This window comes from Nycticebus coucang, chromosome 18, assembly GCF_027406575.1.
Source record: "Nycticebus coucang isolate mNycCou1 chromosome 18, mNycCou1.pri, whole genome shotgun sequence".
Taxonomy (NCBI): Eukaryota; Metazoa; Chordata; class Mammalia; order Primates; family Lorisidae; genus Nycticebus; species Nycticebus coucang.
Genome location: NC_069797.1, coordinates 78,130,757 through 78,152,050, shown reverse-complemented (window position 1 = coordinate 78,152,050; position 21,294 = coordinate 78,130,757). Strand labels below are relative to the sequence as shown.

The 21,294-nt window shown below is 48.8% G+C and overlaps 1 protein-coding gene across 6 annotated transcripts in view; it reads right to left on the bottom strand.

Annotated features, from left to right (window-relative positions):
• The window catches only part of RNF213 (ring finger protein 213), a 120,767-nt gene that overhangs the window by 14,283 nt on the left and 85,190 nt on the right, over positions 1 to 21,294 (bottom strand). For all 6 annotated transcript variants that reach the window (XM_053570645.1, XM_053570644.1, XM_053570646.1 and 3 more), the window contains 16 exons: positions 19,735 to 19,947; positions 19,241 to 19,422; positions 18,579 to 18,699; positions 14,842 to 14,942; positions 14,549 to 14,731; positions 13,655 to 13,824; positions 13,463 to 13,562; positions 9,597 to 9,708; positions 8,308 to 8,521; positions 7,891 to 8,081; positions 5,109 to 5,231; positions 3,970 to 4,080; positions 3,309 to 3,548; positions 2,892 to 2,973; positions 2,103 to 2,137; positions 782 to 876 (listed from right to left, as the gene is read on the bottom strand). In XM_053570645.1, the coding sequence (XP_053426620.1) occupies positions 782 to 876; positions 2,103 to 2,137; positions 2,892 to 2,973; positions 3,309 to 3,548; positions 3,970 to 4,080; positions 5,109 to 5,231; positions 7,891 to 8,081; positions 8,308 to 8,521; positions 9,597 to 9,708; positions 13,463 to 13,562; positions 13,655 to 13,824; positions 14,549 to 14,731; positions 14,842 to 14,942; positions 18,579 to 18,699; positions 19,241 to 19,422; positions 19,735 to 19,947 (2,273 nt within the window). The remainder of the gene's footprint in view (positions 1 to 781; positions 877 to 2,102; positions 2,138 to 2,891; positions 2,974 to 3,308; positions 3,549 to 3,969; positions 4,081 to 5,108; positions 5,232 to 7,890; positions 8,082 to 8,307; positions 8,522 to 9,596; positions 9,709 to 13,462; positions 13,563 to 13,654; positions 13,825 to 14,548; positions 14,732 to 14,841; positions 14,943 to 18,578; positions 18,700 to 19,240; positions 19,423 to 19,734; positions 19,948 to 21,294) is intronic.

Here is a 21,294-nt window from a genome sequence, read left to right as displayed (position 1 = left end):
CTGTGAGAGCAGATTTTTACCTGGATTCTAAAATCTGGTATTTGATAAGATTACTATGTCTCCTTCATGTTTCTCAAAGGAAAAAAAAAAAAGGAGACAGCTAAAATAGTCTACAAGTGGGATGGCATTGGCTGAGACAGACCAAGGCCTGGTGTTTGGCCTTGTGGAGTTAGATGTCCCCTGAATTGGGGCACCTGCTTACCTTGAGCATTTTCCTATACGGGATGTGCCTAAGGCCTACGTGGAAGACGTCAACACTAATGAGTATTAATTTTTATTTATTTTTTTTTTTGAGACAGAGTCTCACTTTGTTGCCCTTGGTAGAGTGCTATGGTGTCTTAGATCACAGAAACCTCAAACTCTTGGGCTTAAGTGATTCTCGTAGCTCAGCTTCCCAAATGGCTGGGACTGTAGGTGCCCACCACATGCCCGGCTATTTTTAGAGACAGGTCTCACTGTTGCTCAGGCTGGTCTTGAGTTCTGGGGCTCATGTGATCCACCTGCCTTGGCCTCCCAGAGTGCTAGGATTACAGGTGTGAGCCACCATGCCCACCCTATACACATCAATGTTAATAAGAGTTAATGGGTAGTCTGCCCAGTGAGCCAAGGACAGAGCAAATACCACCACTATATCACTGTTGGGACTTGACCTTGATATCCAGCACGACACAGTCCAAGGGCGCTATAGTAATTAACATTCTAACATTCTATGTCACTTCAGCAGCGATAGTAAAAATAGCCCCCAAAGCTCTGCTTAGAAAGGAAATGCAACCTTACTTACGTGATAGCACGAAAGCCACGGTCAGGTCTGTGATTAATACCCCCGATTGGAGCACCACAGTCAACACAGACGCTCTGTTCCATTGGCCTGCCGCACTGGGATAAGACAGATGTAACTGAAGTCAGTTTTGGAGCTGTTATCATTTTATGCACAAAGCTATCGTGCACATGAACACGTCCTTACTACAGGATGAGGCCAGCGCCCCGGGACTGCTGTCCCAGTCTGCGCTCACTCCGGGGAGGAGGGCGGATGCTTGAAGGAAATTATATTGTACACAAGCAAATTTGGACGTTTTTTTTTTTAGACTAGTCAAGTGCAGTAGTGAAAAGGGACAAAATTGGACTTTTTAAAAAAAATGTAGGTGAAACAACTCAAGTTAATTCCCCAGTGGAGTGACAAATGGACCAATCTATAAAGTTCAGCCTCCTTTCTCTCCTACTCATTGCTTTTTCTATCCCTGCACCTACCACAGACTCACACCACTTGCCTCTAGTGCTCTTATCTAACGCCAGGAAGGCTGTAATAGCTTTCACCCTGATCTCCAGATGTCCATCTGGACTCCTTTATTGTCAAAAAGGCAACCGTAGGATTTACTACTTCCAAAGGCCCCTTAAAGAAAAAACAGACAGTATGCTCCTGTCTGTGAGAGTCACGGCTGCCACAGCAAACCAGCCGTAGCAAACTCAGGTGGGAGCAGTCACGAAACGAGTCTGTCTGATTCTCATTTTGTGGACAAGGAGGTGAGTGAGGCACAGAAGGATGGGATGTAGTTGCTAGTTTTGTTCCCCACTATGTCTCATGGTAATTATGGGACATGCCAGCTCAGCCAACCAGCCTCTTGCTCAGCAAATACAGGCACCGTATGAGGTGCTGGGGAACTCAGAGGGACATAAACAGGTCTTTGCCCATGGTTGGCAATCTCTGAGGCTTTTTCTCAGCCTTGGGAATCCAGACTGTGCCCCCTCCCTGGGCTCCATTCTGCAGAGACAGGTGTCACTGTCTCTGCAGAATGGCAGGAGCCCAGGGGCCCTTTGGCAATATCTGCAGGTAGTTTTGGTTGTCACGCTGGGGGAGAGGAAGTGGTCCCGGCACCCACTGAGCTGAACTCAGGGAAGCTGCTACACATCCTACCATGCCTGAGAGGCCCCCAGCCGAGGGGTCCACAGTGCTGCGTCTGGGAAGCCCTGGGCTGGGTCAGCACTAGCGTGTGGAGTGGGAACAGCCATCTCTGTTTTGACCCTCAGACCTAGAGGAATTTGTGTTTTGACCTCTTGGCCCCCACTCCCCACCCCACCAGCCCTCTGTAAATATCAAGACTCACCTCTCCAACAGAGCAAGGATGGCCGTTAGGACAAGCTATTGAAAGAAGAGGACACACATCAGGTAATGAAGTTCTACCACATGACCTGTATCACTAACGTCCTTCTCTCTGGCCCTGATGACAAAATCATGGTGTTCGGTGGATACCCAGACTGCCCTACCAGAAGCCCTGACCTGCTTTGCTAGTTACCTGACACGTGCCCAGAGCTCACTAAATATTGTTAGTGAAAAGTGTCTGAGTTTAATTTTCCAAGGCAAAGAGAAGTTAGATTACAGGCTTACACCAGAGTTTACTTTCATACCTTCCTGTTCTCACTGATTTTTTTTTTTGTGTGTGTGTGCCATCAGAATATAATAACTTTAAAACCTAGTTTAAAAAGATTATTTACCCAAGTCCACAGCAAAGTTTACATATAGTCAGGGTTATGGTATTTTGTCTTTCATTTCCATTTTATTTTTCGGTTGAAAACATTGCTGTATAGCCACTGGCTTTTGAGTGAGCCCTGACGCAGTTCCCAGTCCCACCTTCTCTGAAAGCAGCACATTCCGGAGAGGGGCTGTGCTTCTCAAAGCCTCCATTCCATCTGACTAAAGAATGAAATGACCTGGACTCTCTGGCCAGCAGAGCCATTCATACTCTGTAGCGGGCCCACAGGTGGAAGAGGCCACAGTTTTGGACCTTCAGACATAAGCTGTGTGTACCCCAACTCTAGTCCAGTGCCTGCTAGGGCAGTCGGATATGCTTCACCACTCAGAGAAGGGCGACTCCACCCCAGACACCAACACTTACTGTACCAGTAGACTCCTTCCAGACCCTTCCAGTTCCTAGCTTGAGCCAGCAAGTCTTCGGGCATTGTTGGGAGAAAAGCTTTCTGAAAGACAAAGCAGTGGAGACAGCTCGAGTGAGTACGCACACTGGCAGCTGGTGCCCAGCCAGACGCCTGGAGGAAGAAAGCCAACTTTCTGATTTCTTTCTTCTTGACCGTAACAGCTATCAATGAAGAAAATATAACTGTTCTCTGTGAAACTGCAAAGGGCAAGGAAAGTTTTTCAGTATTGTTATGGGCTGAAGGATCCAGTGAGGCAAAGAGGCAGACACAGAACTCAGAAGGAAAAGGGGCTCAGGAGTTCCAGAGATGCAGGCAGGCCCGTGACACACTGCTGGGGTGTTATCGGGAAGGGTGGTGCAGTCCGAGCCTGCTCTTACCACCATGTTGGCTGGGGAGAAAGCCAGGTTCTTCAGGGGCCCTGTGACTTGGTTCTGTGTGCACAGAAGGATCGCTGCAGTGTGAATGGCTATTTCTGTCACTGCTCCTTCGAGGCTGCTATCACTGGGGCCCATGCTCAGCAGTGGCAGAGTGTTGTCCACAAGGGATGCTGCAAAGTGTCTGATGTCGGGAGAGAAGATCTTGCACTCCTCAATGAATGTGTTCACTGCCTTACGTTGCTGCCAGCAAAAAGTTTTAAAGATATTATCAGAGAATCTGTGAATTCAAAGGTTTGCTCTGAGTGAGGTGTACATTAGACACCAAACACAGATCAAATATCAGGGGGAATATGGATGAAATTATCACTATTTGGCAGGAAAATCTTCATGAAAGAGAATTTGCATATACAAATACAGCAACCACATACCTAAGCATTAATTTTGATAATGATAAACATTATTGTATGTTCTTATGTATCTTTATTTTTAATTATAATTTTAAAAACTTTGGGTTAAACAGAAAATAGTTCCTCTACATAACAAGGTTGAAAACCTCCACCCTAGATAAAAAATTGTGGGCATAATTTGTGTTTAGGACTTTTATTCTGCTCAAAAAAGTCCAAATAATGGGACTGTGCACGCTGCTCTAAGTGTCACTCACCTCTGGCTTCGGATGGAGGTTTGCATTGGGGGATCTGTACAGAATAGCCACCTCTTTGAAAAGTGCTAGCAGAAAGTGCACTGCCTGGTGAGTTCTAGGTCCCCTGCAGGCCTGCCGAGCAAGGACATCAGAGAGAATTTCAGAGTTGTACCCATCGGTCTAAGGGCCAGGGGCTGAGGAGTTTGTAAGTGAAGATGGAATGTGCCTCAGCCTTCAACCCACCACAGGCTGAGGGAGCCCTTCCCACCCAGATGCCCGGGACCTGCTCCCCCTGGGCCACCTTCTGGTCCACAGCTCTGCGGCTACAAGGTCCATACAGCAGTCTCAGATTAAACTCAATATATACTTATCAAACAGTTTATGGCAGAAGTGACAGAAATCACCATCTTTTCTCCTTCTGATTACTTCACTTTCTTAGAACTTTTCCTGTACAGAAATAGGATTTTCTAGTTCTTCTTCCTGGCACAAGCCAGGGTAAACAAGGACCCAAAGAGGAAGCAAGACTAGATGAGGTTAGATGCTAAACCAGGCGTCCTCAAACTTTTTAAACAGGGGGCCAATTCACTGTCCCTCAGACCGTTGGAGGGCCGGACTATAGTTTAAAAAAAAAAAACTATGAACAAATTCCTATGCACACTGCACTTATCTTATTTTGAAGTAAAAAACAAAACGGGAACAAATAAATTCACACCGCTTCATGTGGCCCGCGGGCCGCAGTTTGAGGACGCCTGCTCTAAACCCTGTGTTTTTATTAAGATACACACATATGCATATGTGTGAACATAGAGGGATGAATTCTGCTGGCTGTGTTTGCATCTTTCCTGTCAGAGGAATCCTGGAGACATGGCTTTTCAATAGGATCTGGAAGTGAGGGACATAAGTCGGACAGGAGCTGCAGATGGCCGTGGTGATCAGCAGGTTACAGCAAGTCTGTCAGCCCTGCTCAGCCACTGTTGCTGTCTGTTTCAGCCCCTGGTGTGTGCATGGCCAGGTGCACCAGAGAGGTCATGGGTACATGACTTCTGATGCAGTGTGTCCCTTGATTGGGCTGCTTTAGGGTCCACCACCCTGCATTGCTCGACATGAACCAGGGAAGAGGATGCAGTTCAGGTCCAGGGAGAAGCCGTGGGCCAGCTTACCTTCAGGGCAGTCACGATGCACAGGGGGTTTGATTCGAGGATGGCTTTGGCTGTGGCATCACGAAGAGCCTTGTATTCCTCTCCGTACACCAGGTATCGATCTATCTGGCCTGGGTGGTCCTTCTGCAACCCCAGGAATATAGGTGTTAATCCCAGTGTGGACCATTGGAGGGATGTTTTGCAGAGACTAACTCAGAAGGTAAAGGGGGTAGGGAATCAGAGGTGAAGAGGTAGTCGAGATGTGACAGTCCAGCTGTCTATGCAAAGCCCTGCCTCCTGGTAGGCGGGGGAAGGGGTGTGCAAGTGCACTTGGGGCCTGCCAGGGTGCAGTGCTGAGCTGGGCACCACTCGCTTTCTCCATTCAAAAGAGCCACACCGAACGAAAGCCAGGTGGACTTCAGTTACGTCAACCATCCCAGTTGGTAGTAAAAAAAAATTCCAGGGTTTTTAGTACCATTTTTGTAACCCCAGGACAATAGGAATTTATTAATTTGTGAGCACCTAGAAAGGAGCACTGAGAGGCCCTGAAGCTAATAGTTCTTCTATCCCTACTTCTCATCCCTAACCATTCCCGTATGCCAGAGGCAAAAAGGACACATCCTTCCAGCTCAATCCCTTTTCATTTGCTGAAGGCAAAGGCCACAGATGCATTCTTTTACTGTCTGTGTGTCAACTAGGTGTGACGCCTTAACGAGCCTTGTGGGTAGATAGGGCAGAAACATGCACACTTGCGCACACTCGCCTCTCACTGGGCAGAGGACGGTTGGGACAGAGACACAGGCATGCGTGCACATGCCTCTCACTGGGCAGGGGACAGTTGGGACAGAGACACAGGCATGCGTGCACACGCCTCTCACTGGGCAGAGGACAGTTGGGACAGAGACACTGGCATGCGTGCACACGCCTCTCACTGGGCAGAGGACAGTTGGGACAGAGACACAGGCATGCGTGCACACGCCTCTCGCTGGGCAGAGGACGGTTGGGACAGAGACACAGGCATGGGTGCACACGCCTCTCACTGGGCAGAGGACGGTTGGGACAGAGACACAGGCATGGGTGCACACGCCTCTCGCTGGGCAGAGGACAGTTGGGACAGAGACACAGGCATGCGTGCACACGCCTCTCGCTGGGCAGAGGACGGTTGGGACAGAGACACAGGCATGGGTGCACACGCCTCTCGCTGGGCAGAGGACGGTTGGGACAGAGACACAGGCATGGGTGCACACGCCTCTCACTGGGCAGAGGACGGTTGGGACAGAGACACAGGCATGCGTGCACACGCCTCTCGCTGGGCAGAGGACGGTTGGGACAGAGACACAGGCATGGGTGCACACGCCTCTCACTGGGCAGGGGACAGTTGGGACAGAGACACAGGCATGCGTGCACACGCCTCTCACTGGGCAGAGGACGGTTGGGACAGAGACACTGGCATGGGTGCACACGCCTCTCACTGGGCAGAGGACGGTTGGGACAGAGACACAGGCATGCGTGCACACGCCTCTCGCTGGGCAGAGGACGGTTGGGACAGAGACACTGGCATGGGTGCACACGCCTCTCACTGGGCAGAGGACGGTTGGGACAGAGACACAGGCATGCGTGCACACGCCTCTCGCTGGGCAGAGGACGGTTGGGACAGAGACACAGGCATGGGTGCACACGCCTCTCACTGGGCAGGGGACAGTTGGGACAGAGACACAGGCATGCGTGCACACGCCTCTCGCTGGGCAGAGGACGGTTGGGACAGAGACACTGGCATGGGTGCACACGCCTCTCACTGGGCAGAGGACAGTTGGGACAGAGACACAGGCATGCGTGCACACGCCTCTCGCTGGGCAGAGGACGGTTGGGACAGAGACACAGGCATGGGTGCACACGCCTCTCACTGGGCAGGGGACAGTTGGGACAGAGACACAGGCATGCGTGCACACGCCTCTCGCTGGGCAGAGGACGGTTGGGACAGAGACACTGGCATGGGTGCACACAGCTCTCACTGGGCAGAGGACGGTTGGGACAGAGACACAGGCATGGGTGCACACAGCTCTCACTGGGCAGAGGACGGTTGGGACAGAGACACAGGCATGGGTGCACACGCCTCTCACTGGGCAGAGGACGGTTGGGACAGAGACACTGGCATGGGTGCACTCGCCTCTCACTGGGCAGAGGACGGTTGGGACAGAGACACAGGCATGGGTGCGCACGCCTCTCGCTGGGCAGAGGACGGTTGGGACAGAGACACAGGCATGGGTGCACACAGCTCTCACTGGGCACACGGGGCAGAGACCCGAGCATGCGTGCACACTTGCCTCTCACTGGGCAGGTTGTCTACATGACATCATAAGCTGGCTCAAATTATTATTATTTTTCTTTTTGAGACAAAGCCTCAAGCTGTCACCCTGGGTAGAGTGCCATGGCATCACAGCTTACAGCAACCTCCAACTCCTGGGCTCAACCAATTCTCCTGCCTCCGCCTCCCAAGTAGCTGGGACTACAGGCACCCGCCACAACGCCCAGCTATTTTTTGGTTATAGCCGTCATTGTTTTTTGGCAGACCGTGCTGGATTTGAACCTGCCAGTGCAGGTGTGTGTGGCTGGCGCTTTAGCCACTTGAGCCACAGGGGCCGAGCCAGCTGGCTCAAATTAGTTGGAGCACAGAGACACAGGACAAGGCTGATGTGTGTCCCTTACCGGCTCTGGGGAAGGGAAGGGTGGGGCAGAGGGCAGGGCGGCAGGAGCGGGAGTGGTTATGCTGGGGCCAGGGCTCTGACAACACACTGGCTCTCACCTGCTGGGCGATGACTTCCCTGGGAAACACCCACTGGCATGGGTGGCCCGGTCTGGAGAGGCCCTGCACGAACTCCATTCCTCGCTGGCTCGCCAGCTTCCTCACCAGGTAAACGCGGTACCAGTCATTCCCAATGCGGGCACAGAAGCGCTCAACTTGCTGCAGATAGCGCCTCCTCTCCTTGGCCATCTCTGAGAGTCCAGGGAGAAGGTGGGTGAGTAACTGATGACTCAAAGTATTTATTATAGAGACAAAGATGGTCATAGGGCATGGGGCCTCCTCTTCAGGAATCACAATAGAAACCATTCAGGGGAGAGAGGAGGTCGTAAGGCCCACTATTGCTCAGAGAACTGGTTTCTGACACTTCCGGAACTTCTAAATAATGGGGTCTCTAAACTCAGAATAAGGAAGACTTGCCTGGCCCCCCCTGAGGCTCTGAGAGGAAGTCACACGCCCTGTCCAGGCAGAGGCGGATGCTGGCGATCTCCTGCAGGTACTCCACCGAGGCCTCACGGGCTGGCTCCTGGCCGCGCCTCTCTGCAGAGGACATCTCCAGGAAGCACCTCTGCTCTCTCAGGTACTTCAGCTCATCACTTCTGGAGCAAGCACTGGTTTTCTCATGTAGTGAATCCTAAGAATTGAAGAGCAAAAGGAAAGAACATTGCTCTTTTGAATATGCAGATCCCCAGCCTTCTAGAATAGCCACAGTATGACTCTGTGTGTTTCAGTGTAAATTTTTTGAATCACGGAAAACTAACATTTCTTTTTATTTTAGGGGCAAGAAGGAAAGGAAAAGCAAACCTATAAGAAAATAATTTTATATAATCTAATTTGATTCATACACATTGTAAAAAAAAAAAAAAAAAATTTTTTTTTGAGACAGAGTCTCACTATGTCTCCCTCAGTAGGGTACCATGGCGCCACAGCTCATAGCAACCTCCAACTCCTGGGCTCAAGTGATTCTCTTGCCTCAGCCTCCCAAGCAGCTGGGACCACAGGTGCCCGCCACAACGCCCGGCTATTTTTGTGTTGCAGTTGTCATTATTTTAGCTGGCCTAGGCCGGGCTTGAACCAGCCAGCCTCGGTGCGTGTGGCTGGCGCTCTACCCACTGAGATACAGGCGCCACCCTAAAAATTTTAGATATAAAAATAAGAGGATAATGAAAAGTATTCCTAGGCCACCACCTCACAGTGAGCACCATCAGCTTTGGAAGACAGTTCTTTTGGCACACAAACACCAACGTATACAATGGCCGAGGGCAGAAACAGTGTCTTTGGAACCTTTCTTTTCTGCATGGAACACAACATCTATTAATTCTACTTACTGAAATTATATTTTGTAGACTTTTAAAAACACTTTTTCATTGCATTAAACCATGTTGTTCAGATAGTTGAAAAAGAAACACAGGGAAGGCTCTGTGCCTATAGCTCAGTGGCTAGGGTGCCAGCCACATACACCAGAGCTGGCAGGTTTGAACCCTGCCCGGGCCTGCCAAACAATGATAACTACCACCAAAAAAATAGCTGGGCGTTGTGGCAGGCGCCTGTAGTCCCAGCTACTTGGGAGGCTGAGGCAAGAGAATCGCTTAAGCCCAAGAGTTTGAGCTTATAAGCTGTGACGCTATGGCACTCTACTGAGGGTGACATAGTGAGACTAAAAAAAAAAGAAAGAAAGAAAAAAGAAATGCAGGGAAGTGGCAGCTTACCTCCAGACAGCTGATAAAGAGCATGTACAGCTCAGTTTTATCTTCAATTATGAATGCTTTATTTTTTAACAGGAACAAGTAATCCTGAATATAATCTTTTACTTCCTTGAAGCTGTGGAAACAAATATTATTCATGGTTATCTCATGTCTAGAGACCCATCTTATCAGAAAAAAACAAAGAAAAACATCTATCATTTCTCCATCTCCTTCCCTTTGAATATGTGTATAAACCATCATCTAGAAAGTAAACAGCCATCATTAATATAACACTAAAACAAAAAGTGGCTGGAGATTTTACAGACAACCCTTGTATGCATATATAGTTTGTAATGTGATTTTGTTAAAAACATTTTAATATAGATTCAAGGCTTGGTGCCCATAGCTCAGTGAGTAGGGTCCCAGCCACATACACCAAGGCTGGCACATTTGAGCCCAGCCCAGGCCTGCTAAACAACGACAACTGCAACAAAAAAAAGCCGATGGCTCGGCACCAGCCACACACACTGAGGGTGGCGGATTCAAACCTGACCCGCACCTGCTAAACAACAATGACAAACGCAACAAAAAAATAGCCGGGTGTTGTGGCAGGCGCCTGTAGTCCCAGCTACTCGGGAGGCTGAGGCAAGAGAATCGCTTAAGCCCAGGAGTTGAAGGTTGCTGTGAGCTGTGTGAGGCCACGGCACTCTACCGAGGGCCATAAAGTGAGACTCTGTCTCTACAAAAAAAGGAAAAAAACAAAAAAACAAAACACATAGATTGGAAGAACATTAAAATTCTATAGTTTAGACCAGCTGTTTTCAAACTTTTTGGTTTTAGGACCCTTTTAAAGTCTTAAAAGTTACTGAGGACCCCAAAGAACTTTTCCTTATGTGAGTTGTAACTATTAATATTTATAATATTAGAAATTATTAGAAATTAAAAACATTTCAAAAATATCAGTTCATTTAAAATAGCAATAATAAATCCATCACATGTCAAGTAATATTTAAAATAATAAACTATTTCCAAAAGTTAAAAATTAAATTTTGCGAAATTAAAAATTTCAATTAGTGAAAGAGTGGCTTTGTTTTATATCCCTGCAAATCTCTTTAATGCCTGGCTGACATCCAGCTGCTTCTGTTTCTAATCAGATGTGCCATAGTGAGTACTTAAAGAAAATGTAGCCTCATACGTTATGCAGTTAGAAAAGGGAGAGATATTTTTTGCAGATAATGGTGGATATTCCTATGTTATACTGTACCAAAACTTGACAAATTATCGACAAATTATCATTTCTTTTCCCTTTTTTTTTTTTTTTTTTGTAGAGACAGAGTCTCACTTTACTGCTCTCGGGTAGAGTGCCATGACGTCACACGGCTCACAGCAACCTCCAACTCTTGGGCTTTCGCGATTCTCCTGCCTCAGCCTCCCGAGCAGCTGGGACTACAGGTGCCCGCCACAACGCCCAGCTACTTTGTTGTTGCAGTTTGCCCGCGGCGGGGTTTGAACCCGCCACCCTCGGCATATGGGGCCGGCGCCCTACTCACTGAGCCACAGGCACCGCCCGACAAATTATCATTTCTAAAGGTTAGTTGTAATGTGGAACCTGAAACCTCATCAATACACTTGTCATAGTCCAGTACAGTAAAATCAAATGTACTCCTCACACTTTCAATGCATTTTTCACTCACATATGGTTTTGTGACTTTAGGCATTGGTCATTTGGAAAATACAAGTTCACTGAACTATACAGATCTTACAAATGTTGACATTTATTTTATAGTATATTTTAAAAACCCACCCACCTTCATTAGTGTCACCGCATATTGCCCCAAAATGTCAACAAGCTCATCATGGAGAATACAAGTTTTCCAAAATTTTAATTTTTGCTTAAAAGCTCGAATTTTATCATTAACAACACAAACCATCAGTAGTTTTGATGTGGCAGGCCCACTTTGTTTTTAAGAAAGTTCCTGCCAGATGCCCAAACCTGATTGTCTGCAGTTTCTGGTCATTCTTTTTTTTTTTTTTTGTAGAGACAGAGTGTCACTGTACCGCCCTCGGTAGAGTGCTGTGGCGTCACACGGCTCACAGCAACCTCCAACTCCTGGGCTTAAGCGATTCTCCTGCCTCAGCCTCCCGAGTAGCTGGGACTACAGGCGCCCGCCACAACGCCCGGCTATTTTTTGGTTGCAGTTTGGCCGGGGCTGGGTCTGAACCCATCACCCTCGGCATATGGGGCCGGCGCCCCATCGACTGAGCCACAGGCACCACCAGTTTCTGGTCATTCTTATTCTTACAAGTGCAAATGGCATTCCTGGAAAAAGCAGCCAGCTTATGCAGGACAGCTGTGAGTGGCCGTCCTCGAGAAGGTCACAGTGCTGCGGCACACAGCAAGGTGTATTGTACGCACTTCCCATTCCCATGGAGTATTTACAAAGTCCTATCCTCAAGGGCTGAGAGTTAGTGAAATTAATAAGTGAAACTGGCATTTTTAAAAAGTATCCCAGAAACTTATTTGATCTTTGCTTGAATACAGTTTATATAAGAAAGACTGGGACTGTTTGCTTTGGGTGCCCCTGATGAATCTCATAGAGGCAATGAACTACAAAGGGTTGCCAGTCTGGAGACACCAGAAATGGAAATCACAAGCCCAATCTTAGGACTACTCTTAAAAGATTTGCCTCTAGCGAAATCAGGCCACTCTCTTTACAATTGCTCAGTGTGTTGGAGCTACTGTGGGAAAACAGCTGATGTTTCAGAGGGCATTTCATATTCTGGTCTGTTAGAGCATTTAAATACTTGGAAATAAAAAATATTTAGCTTTGAAGTTTTCAATACTGGAAAACTTTCCAGTCTAGGGTTTCCAGCCAGGAAGGGCCGGACTCCGTTTCCCACAAGGCTGCTCTTCTGCTTTGGCTCCCATTTCTTCTGCATCATCATCGCACCTACTTCGTCATGCTATAAAGGAAGGCTGGAGCAGGTTTGAGTTGGTCTGCGGAAAGCATGCCCAGCAAGATAATCTGATAGCTCCTCCTCAGGGTGTGATGACTACCACAGCGCTGGAGAGAGCAGCAGGCCTTTCTTCCTCAATCAAGCTGTGGCTGTTATCAAAGAAAAGACTGAGGAAAAGAGGGGTGTGTTCAATGTTCAGATGGAGCCCAAAGTGGTCACAGATACAGGTGAGACTGAAACTGGCATTTTTTAACAACTACATGTGCAAGGTGGCCAAGAAGATGCCAGCAATGAACTGCTATCACGTCCTCTTCACACGGAGACGCCGCCAGCTCTACCTGCTGCGGCTGTGTGACATCACTGCAGATATCAACATTTCCCTTAGTATCAAATTTATATTGTAAATTGTAGTATTTAAATTTATATTTAAAGAGTTTTGACTTAGCGACCCAACCTACGGCAGCACTTTCAGAACTGCACTCCCAGGTAACACCAGTGCCAGAGGTGACACTTTCCTTTGCAGAGGTCAACATCCTCTCTAACCAAGGAAACACACCGACTGAGCCCATGTGCAGGCGACATGAACTCGGAGGACATCTAGACCTCGACGTGAGGGAGACCCTGTTATCACCCTAAAAAGTTACAAAACCGGGCAGCTGTGGAACTAGCTGATGACGAGACCCACACACCTCACCCCACGGCCCCCTCCCAGCATTCTGTTTTCGTCCTGCCAAATACGCACTTGTGGGTGTGCTGGGCTCACCAGCCCACACAGAGGAGCCAGGTCATCTCTCGCTGAAGAGCCTTCCCGAGATCAGAACTAACTACTAATCATAAGAAGAACATTTGGTAGCAAAGAGAAAGCCATGATAAAGAAAAAGAGCAGACAAGACTGTCCAGAAGCACATCTCAGGTAAGGCAGTTGCTCTCACCTGTACTTCAAAAGCAGTTTCAGTACCACCGAGCGGATGACAGGCGTCTTATCAACGATATCATCAAATGGAGAGAGAGATTTTGTGTGTTCACGTTGTCCTTAAACCAGAAAGAGAAAGCGAGTTCACTGCATCTGACAGGTCAGGGTGAGAAGAACTGCATCGTTAGGCTTATAGGGAAAAGCAGCTCACTCTGAGGAGTGTGTCTGAGGAGTTCCTTTTGCACAAAGAGTAGTGACAGCAGGCTGTCGATCACTGGCTTCTCCGGCGGGGTGTTATCTTTGAAGCACATGGTGGAAACCAGGTCTACAAAGAAGCTGTTGCACATCTGCCGGAACTGGGCATGCTTCTCGATGGCTTTCCTAGAAACAGTTGGAGAACAGCATCAGCAGCCGGTGGGATGTTCCCAGATCCCTCCATGTGGAACGGCTTGATTGGGACAGCACTTCATTTTTAGAGGTTCAAGGCACCCTTTACATTGCTTAAAGCTGGTCTTCAAAACTGCAGTGAACAGTATTTAGACTTCCTGCTTTCTAGGGACACTTTCCTTCTTTGGCCAGCTAGCAAAAACCCCCGGTGTTCCAAAGTATGTCAAAGAGCCCATCCACAGACATGCCTGGGGCTCCACATTTAGGAGGCTATGGAAGAGAGGGAAGGGAAGGAAAACGAACGCCTCCAGAGCAGTGCTGAGCCTGCCGGGCCCAGGCGCGCTAGCTCCTTCCAGCTTCCTCTGCGGGCTGAACAAGAGTTGTTATCCTCAGGTCAGTGGGTGGGAATGATCACTGAGAGGATATGCCAGTCACTAGTTCTAAACTCCTTGGGCCGCTAGCAAAGGCTTTCTTTAAGACTTTTTGTTTTATTTCCTCTAAATTTGCTGTCTCTCAAATCTATACAAGTATATGTCTTGGAGAGAGAGTGATTTTGAGACACCAGATGCTTGTGAAGGTGTATATGTGGTGGGCTCTCTTAGGATAGTTTGCTGAAGTTCAGTTTTCTGCCAAATGAAGGTTAAATACAGCTTATATTTTTGAATGTTATATTTAAAGGGGGGAGGGGAAAACTTTCTTGAGAGAGAGGGTGTTTTACCTGTGCTCCTGGGAAGTGGTCAGGGAGAATGTGTCTGGAAGGTCGGTTAGACAGTAGGGGCACATCATCTGCCCGGGGGCCAGCCAGGCTCGGATGCAAGGCAGGCAGTAGACGTGGTCGCAGGGCAGGCAGACGGGGTCCTGCGCATCTCCCAGGCAGATGGGGCACGGCTGGATCCCAAACCTAGAGACCGAGCAGGAAGGTGGGTTCTGAGGCTGGGAAGCTGCCAGCAGAAGCCAGAAGCACCGGACTCAGAGTTCTCTCATTCATGGATCCCACACCAAAGGCCTCACCTGGCGAAGGTCTTGCTGGCTGTGTCCTTACATTTACAAAGAGTGTTCATCACAGCCACAAAAGGCCTGTGGGTCTTGATGTCAGAGTTCTCCTGAAGACACTGAAGGAGGGCAGTGATGATGAGAAGTCAGCAGTGGGGAGGGCGGGGGTCAGCAGGGCCAGGCAGGTTTCCCAAGGTGACAGAGCAGACAACACAGCACCCACTGGGCCAGCTGGCTGGGGTGCAGGGCGAGGCCTGCTGGGCTCTGTCAACAGTCCCCTTGAGTCTGGACGCCTTTTATGTGATTCTGTTTCTTTGCAGGAGAACTGAATTCCCAACTTCTGATCTCCCCTTCTCCTCTCCCTCCTGCTATCATGAGGTATTTAAAACTCTAATAATAATAATGTAATGACCCTCTGTGTGTCTCCCACCAAGGTTTAGAAAAACTCAGGATTTTGAAATATTTGATTTAGATCACTTTTTTTTTCTTTTTGTAGAGACAGAGTCTCACTTTATGGCCCTCGGTAGAGTGCCGTGGCCTCACACAGCTCACAGCAACCTCCAACTCCTGGGCTTAGGCGATTCTCTTGCCTCAGCCTCCCGAGTAGCTGGGACTACAGGCGCCCGCCACAACGCCCGGCTATTTTTTGGTGCAGTTCAGCCGGGGCCAGGTTTGAACCCGCCACCCTCGGTTTATGGGGCTGGCGCCTTACGGACTGAGCCACAAGCACCGCCCTTAGATCACTTTTTAAACAAACAGAACAGTACAGATAGGGCTGCAGCTCACACTTCCCTCCCTTCCTCCGTCCTGAGCCAGCCGCATTCCTGCACTCTCATCGAGCATGTCTGTCTGCACACACACACTCTGTGTTACTGCTGTGAGGGTTTTAGAACTTCATATGGACGACATACTGTACGTAGGCTTCTGGAGCTTGCTTTTTTAAAACATTTGAGACTGATATGAGGGTACAAATGATTAGGTGACAACATTTGCATTTGTTAGGTAAAGTCCCTGTTGTAGCTGTGCCCCTCACCCAGGTGTGCCTTATACCCTTACATTGCGGCCAATCCCCTCCCTCCTTCCCTATTCCCCCAACTTGAATTAAATTGAGGTTTTCTCTTGTGTGGGTGTGTATTAGTCCATCTACTGTCTTCATAGTAGTATTGAGTACATTGGATACTTCTTCTTCTATTCTTTTGATACTTTACTAAAGAGTTCTCCAACCCTATCCAGGTTAATACAAAAGATATAAAGTCTCCATCTTTTTACGGCTGAACAGTATTCCACGGTATACACATACCACTGTTTATTGATGCATTCATGGGTTGATGGCCACTTAGGTTGATTCTACATCTTGGTGATTATACACTGGCCACTCGTATTCTTCATTAACACACTTAGGTCCAGATAATTCTTGCTAAGTGCTATATGGTGTCCATTGATAAATATACTGGTTATTTTTTTCCAGTTAATAGGCATTTAGATTTTTTGCAATTTTTTGCAATTCCCAATGTTCCTGTACTCAATATTCTTGCATATGTGTGCTTGAGTACAAATGGGAAGTTTCTGTATTATAGTTAGAAACGGGGCCGGGTGCAGTGGCTCATGCCTCTAACCCCACCACCCTGGGAAGCAGGCCAAGGCAAGGGTATTGTTGAGGTCAGGAGTTCAAGACCAGAGTGAGCAAGAGTGGGACTGTGTCTGCACCAAAGATAGAAAAAATAAGCTGGGCATAGTGGTAAGCACCTGTAGTCCCAGCTAGTCGGGAGGCTGAGGCAGGAGTATCGCTGGAGCCTAGGAGTTTGAGGTTGCTGTGAGCATGATGATGCCACTGCACTCTACCAGGGATGGTCAGAATGGTAGATTTTATGTTTACTGTACCACAATAAAATATGACAGTGGCCTTATGTTGGGCAGAAGATGGCAAGGTTGGGATATTATAGACTAGAAAGCTGATGGTGCCTTTATGATCTTCAGCAAGGCTTTGGGATGACCGTCATCAGTGACATGTTGGGAGGCAGCTCACATGCTCTGCTCACAGCTCTGCCTCCGTCACCTAGCCAGCCTTCCTATAAAACTGACTGAGGAAACATCAACACTCATCCATGTCTCGGCTCCTTTTTGCAGTTTTTAGCAAAGCCCCTCAGGCTGAGTACAAGAGGCAGCACTGACAAGGCAGCTGAGCTCAGGGGGTGAGGATGTGGAGGTGAGGCCAGACTGAGGGCTGTGCTCTCCCCAGGGCCTCTGGTTTCCGATGGCCTCAGGGAGCTGCCCTTCACTGGGAGGGGACAGGCAGCACCGGAGGCTTTAAGCATGAAAACTGACATGGTGAGAACTTTGGCTGTCTACTTGCACATGGATCTGACTGGGAAGAAATAAACCAGAAGCTCATTAAGTTTTTAAGGTCATTCCATGACCAAAAACAGCTCCCAACATGTGTAATCTCCAAAAACCCATAAAGGTACACAGGCGGCAGGCAGGGCCAGCTAATCATCTCTCAGTGTGTGGCCACCTGGCCTTCTGGAGGCATACTGAAGCTGGCTGAAAGCCTGTGCGTCCCCCAGGCATCCGGGGATCCTGGACTGTGACAGGAGATGTGGGGAGAGGCTGCCTGTGGCATGGGTGTGGGGACAGGTGCTCACAGGCGTCGTCTGCTCGAGTGGTAGAGCGCAGGTAGAGCGCAGGTGTTTCCTCACATCCTTTCTTGACTTTTTCCTTTATCGAAAGTGCTTCCATGTTCTACCTGGGCACATGACCATTCCACAGAAGATGTTTTGCAACTAGACAAGGCCACATGACTAAGTTTAGGACAATGAGATGTGAGCTGGAGCACACTGGAGCAAAGTGTGCATGTTCTGGGCTGGGCTGGCAAAGAGAGTGGGTGTGCCCGCCACCTCCCCTTCTTTCTTTGGGTTGTGACACCAGGAATAGCCTTCTGAGACCACAGGATTCATGTTAAGGACAACGATGGGATGAGATGCGGAGTTGGGGCATTTATGGGTGCTGCTCACACCCATCCTGCTCTCTGGGAGAGAAAAAAGCTGAAGCTGTATCATGGCGAGGTCAGAGGACTCAGCACCCTGCACCCATGCTGACCTCCCTTCAGTGCCGTTTCTCAGACACCATGAGAGCAACAGCTCTGGATGTGCTCATACAGGAGAGTGAGGCAGAGAGACGCCTCAGTGAGGCGTCACAGAGATGGTAGCTTTTTCTATGGGGGCTCTATCCTGTGCTACCACTAGCTTTATAAAGGATGCTGACGGGCAGAGACATGGTAGCTTCTTGTTCTTTGGTCCCATGGACAACACTAGTTTTGAAGTCTCCAATTCCAATAGCTTATCCTGCATCCTTGCCAACCCAGCCATGGCGATGGTAACAGCTCCCCCAGAGGGCCAAGCTGGTGATCTGTACAGGGGTCACCCGGGAGGCCAGGTCGTTCCTCCCACGGTTTTCACACACGTTCCCTGCATCGATCCCTTTCTGAAACAATCCCTGCAGCAGCTTCTCATCATGCAGCAGGACCCCAGATGATATGGACTGACTTAGCAATCAGGAGAGAATAGGTTGCTAAGCAACTAAACCCTGAAAACTTAAGGGCCTCGTTATGAAATCACTTTCCTTTACAGTTCTAGATAAAGTTGTCAGAGCTAAAAGAGAGGTTACTAACATGCAGATCAATGCTAAGTCACCTTTCAGCTGGTCTTCATTTGGAAAGAGGTAGAGTCGTGCTTCTGCCAAGGTGAGCCAATACTCACCTTGTCTAGTAAGAAGACATACTTGGTCACCAGGCTGCTTAACTCTGGGATCTGGCTCTCAGTCCCCAGGAGCACATGCTCCACAAAGAGCGCAACAGACAAAATCCGGTTCCACTGGGTCCTGTCAAAAGAGGGTGTCGCTCAGCTCTTAACAAGGGAGTCTCGGACAAAAGGTGGGGGGGGCTAAAAAAGCTGTGTGAGAAGGCAGAGGATGAGGAGAGAAGAGAGGGCCCAGGGCACAAGCCCTCTGTGACACAGTCCCTGACCCACCACCTGTGCTCTGGCTCAGATGAGACTCTGCAACCCGCTCGCTGCACTTGTAAGTCCCACCTCACCTTAGAGCCCAGCACAGGAAATGTCTCCCTGATCCTGATGGCTTGTCCTCTCTCTGCACACCTGCCGACCCTGGCTGTCCCTTCTAACAGTTCCTTTCTGCACAGCACTGCCCACATGGCATCATGATAGTTCCGCACACCCTGGATACACAGGCTTCTTCATCTAAAGAGATGTCTGGCGCTCAACAAGGGCTCAACAGACGTGAAGTGAAAACCAGAAAGAGCCCCTCCCATGGCAGCAATATGTGTTAGTCCTTTTCCTGGATGTGCCTGGGACTTGGCAAGCTCCAGGTCAAAACGTGCAAGTGACGAGCTCCTGTGTCTCACCTGACGCCCACGATGGCGGCTTTGGCCCGCCTCCCACTGCCCTGCATGTGCGTGTCTGAACAGATGAGCTGCAGCGGCATAGAGAGGTTCTTCACCAGCTGCAGCCAGGCCTGGGGGCTGGGCTTCAGGGCGTCTCTTGTCAGCATTTCAACACAGGCCACTGCTGCAAATGCATCCAGGGTCTGGGGGGTGGGGGAAAGGGGTGTGACTGTGCTGCGGCCCTCCCTCCTCGCCTTTTCCTTTTGGGGGGTTGCTCTAAGTTCTTAGCCAGAGGCCCTGGCTGTTGATCCGGTATGTTCTTGTATGCCACGCTTATAACCTAATCTGTTATCATCTTGAGAGAATTCGGTAGCTGTGTTATTGACTTCTCTGAGTTACACCAACGTTATGGCCCACGAAAGAATCTCCCACATGGAACATAACCCCGCTAGCTTTCCGCTCCCAGGTGGGGCTGGAAGCACCCCAACCCTTGCTCCAGGTGGGTGGGGGCATACCATTTCACAGCCAGCCAGCTCATGGCTCTGCGTTGCTTCTGCCAGGCTCTGCAGAATGTGCGGATGGATAGCCAGGATTCTGGACAAGTTCTGCAGCCGGCTCTTGAAGTGCTGATAGGCAAGGTGCACCCATGGCAAGGAGGTCCCTTCCTCTGACCGTCCTGACGCCGCCTTTAGTTCACTGATGCAGGACCACAGAGCCATCTGCAGAAACTGGGATTTAAAAAGTTTTTAGTACATATTTTCAAATTATAAAAATGGCACATTTTTCCCTGAGGAAACGAGAGCTATCCAAACACTACAGGAGAATGCTGGAGGTCATGTTTGTGGTCCCTGTCCCTAGCTTGCTACCGGGGGTGGCTCCTTCTGGTCACCTTTGTAGCTGCCTCTACTCCCTGCCACCCCCAAATTGGGGTCGCGGTTTCTTCCTGATGTTTTTCCCACCTCCCCTTGCATTATGAACACTGCTCCATTTTCTTGATTACTCTGTTACTGTATATTTGAAAAACACTGTAATGGACACTTACTCACCCACTGAATGGCTGTACTTTAATCTGCCCATCTTTTATTTTTGAACAATATTTCTAACTTTTCACTTTTAGAAATAAAGTTCAGGCTTGGCGCCCGTAGCACAGTGGTTAGGCGCCAGCCACATACACCGAGACTGGAGGGTTCGAACCCGGCCCGAGGCCAGCTAAACAACGACAACTACAACAAAAAATAGCCGGGAGTTGTGGCGGGTGCCTGTAGTCCCAGCTACTTGAGAGGCTGAGGCAACAGAATTGCTTAAACCCAAGAGTTTGAGGTTGCTGTGAGCTGTGACACCACAGCACTGTACCAAGGGTGACATAATGAGACTCTGTCTCAAAAAAAAGAAAAGAAATAAAGTTGAAAAGAACATTGCCATAAATGCAAGATTTCTACACATCTCCAATAATTTTCTTAGGCCAGAATCCAAAGTTCAGACTGTGAGAGGTTCCCAATATGTCCTGCCAGGCAGCTTTCCACACACTCGCTGTCCACACTGCTGCCGCTTTTGTACAGCACTGGCTGCTCTCCTTTCAAAAAATTATCGATGGCTCGGCGCCTGTAGCTCAAGCAGATAAGGGGCCAGGCACATACACCAGGGCTGGCGGATTAGAATCCAGCCCGGGCCTGCCAAACAACAATGACAACTATAACCAGAAACCGCCAGGCATTGTGGTGGGCGCCTGTAATCCCAGCTACTCGGGAGGCTGAGACAAAAGAATCGCTTGAGCCCAGGAGTTTGAGGTTGCTGTGAGCAGTGATGCCACGGCACTCCTCCCAGGACAGCTTGAGACACTGTCTCAAAAAAAATAAATAAAATAAAATAATGAAGACTGGGAAATGTCAAGTGTTTTCTGGATGTTGATATGATTATTCTGCTAATAGTTGTTTTATACCTTTTATTATTTTTCAAAATTAGCGTATTTTCTTACTGATCCCTAAGGAATACCATGATCTTTAGTCAGATTACTTGCAAGGACATGCTCCTCAAATCTGTAACTTTCCTTTTTTATGTAGTGAAGTTTGTAATTT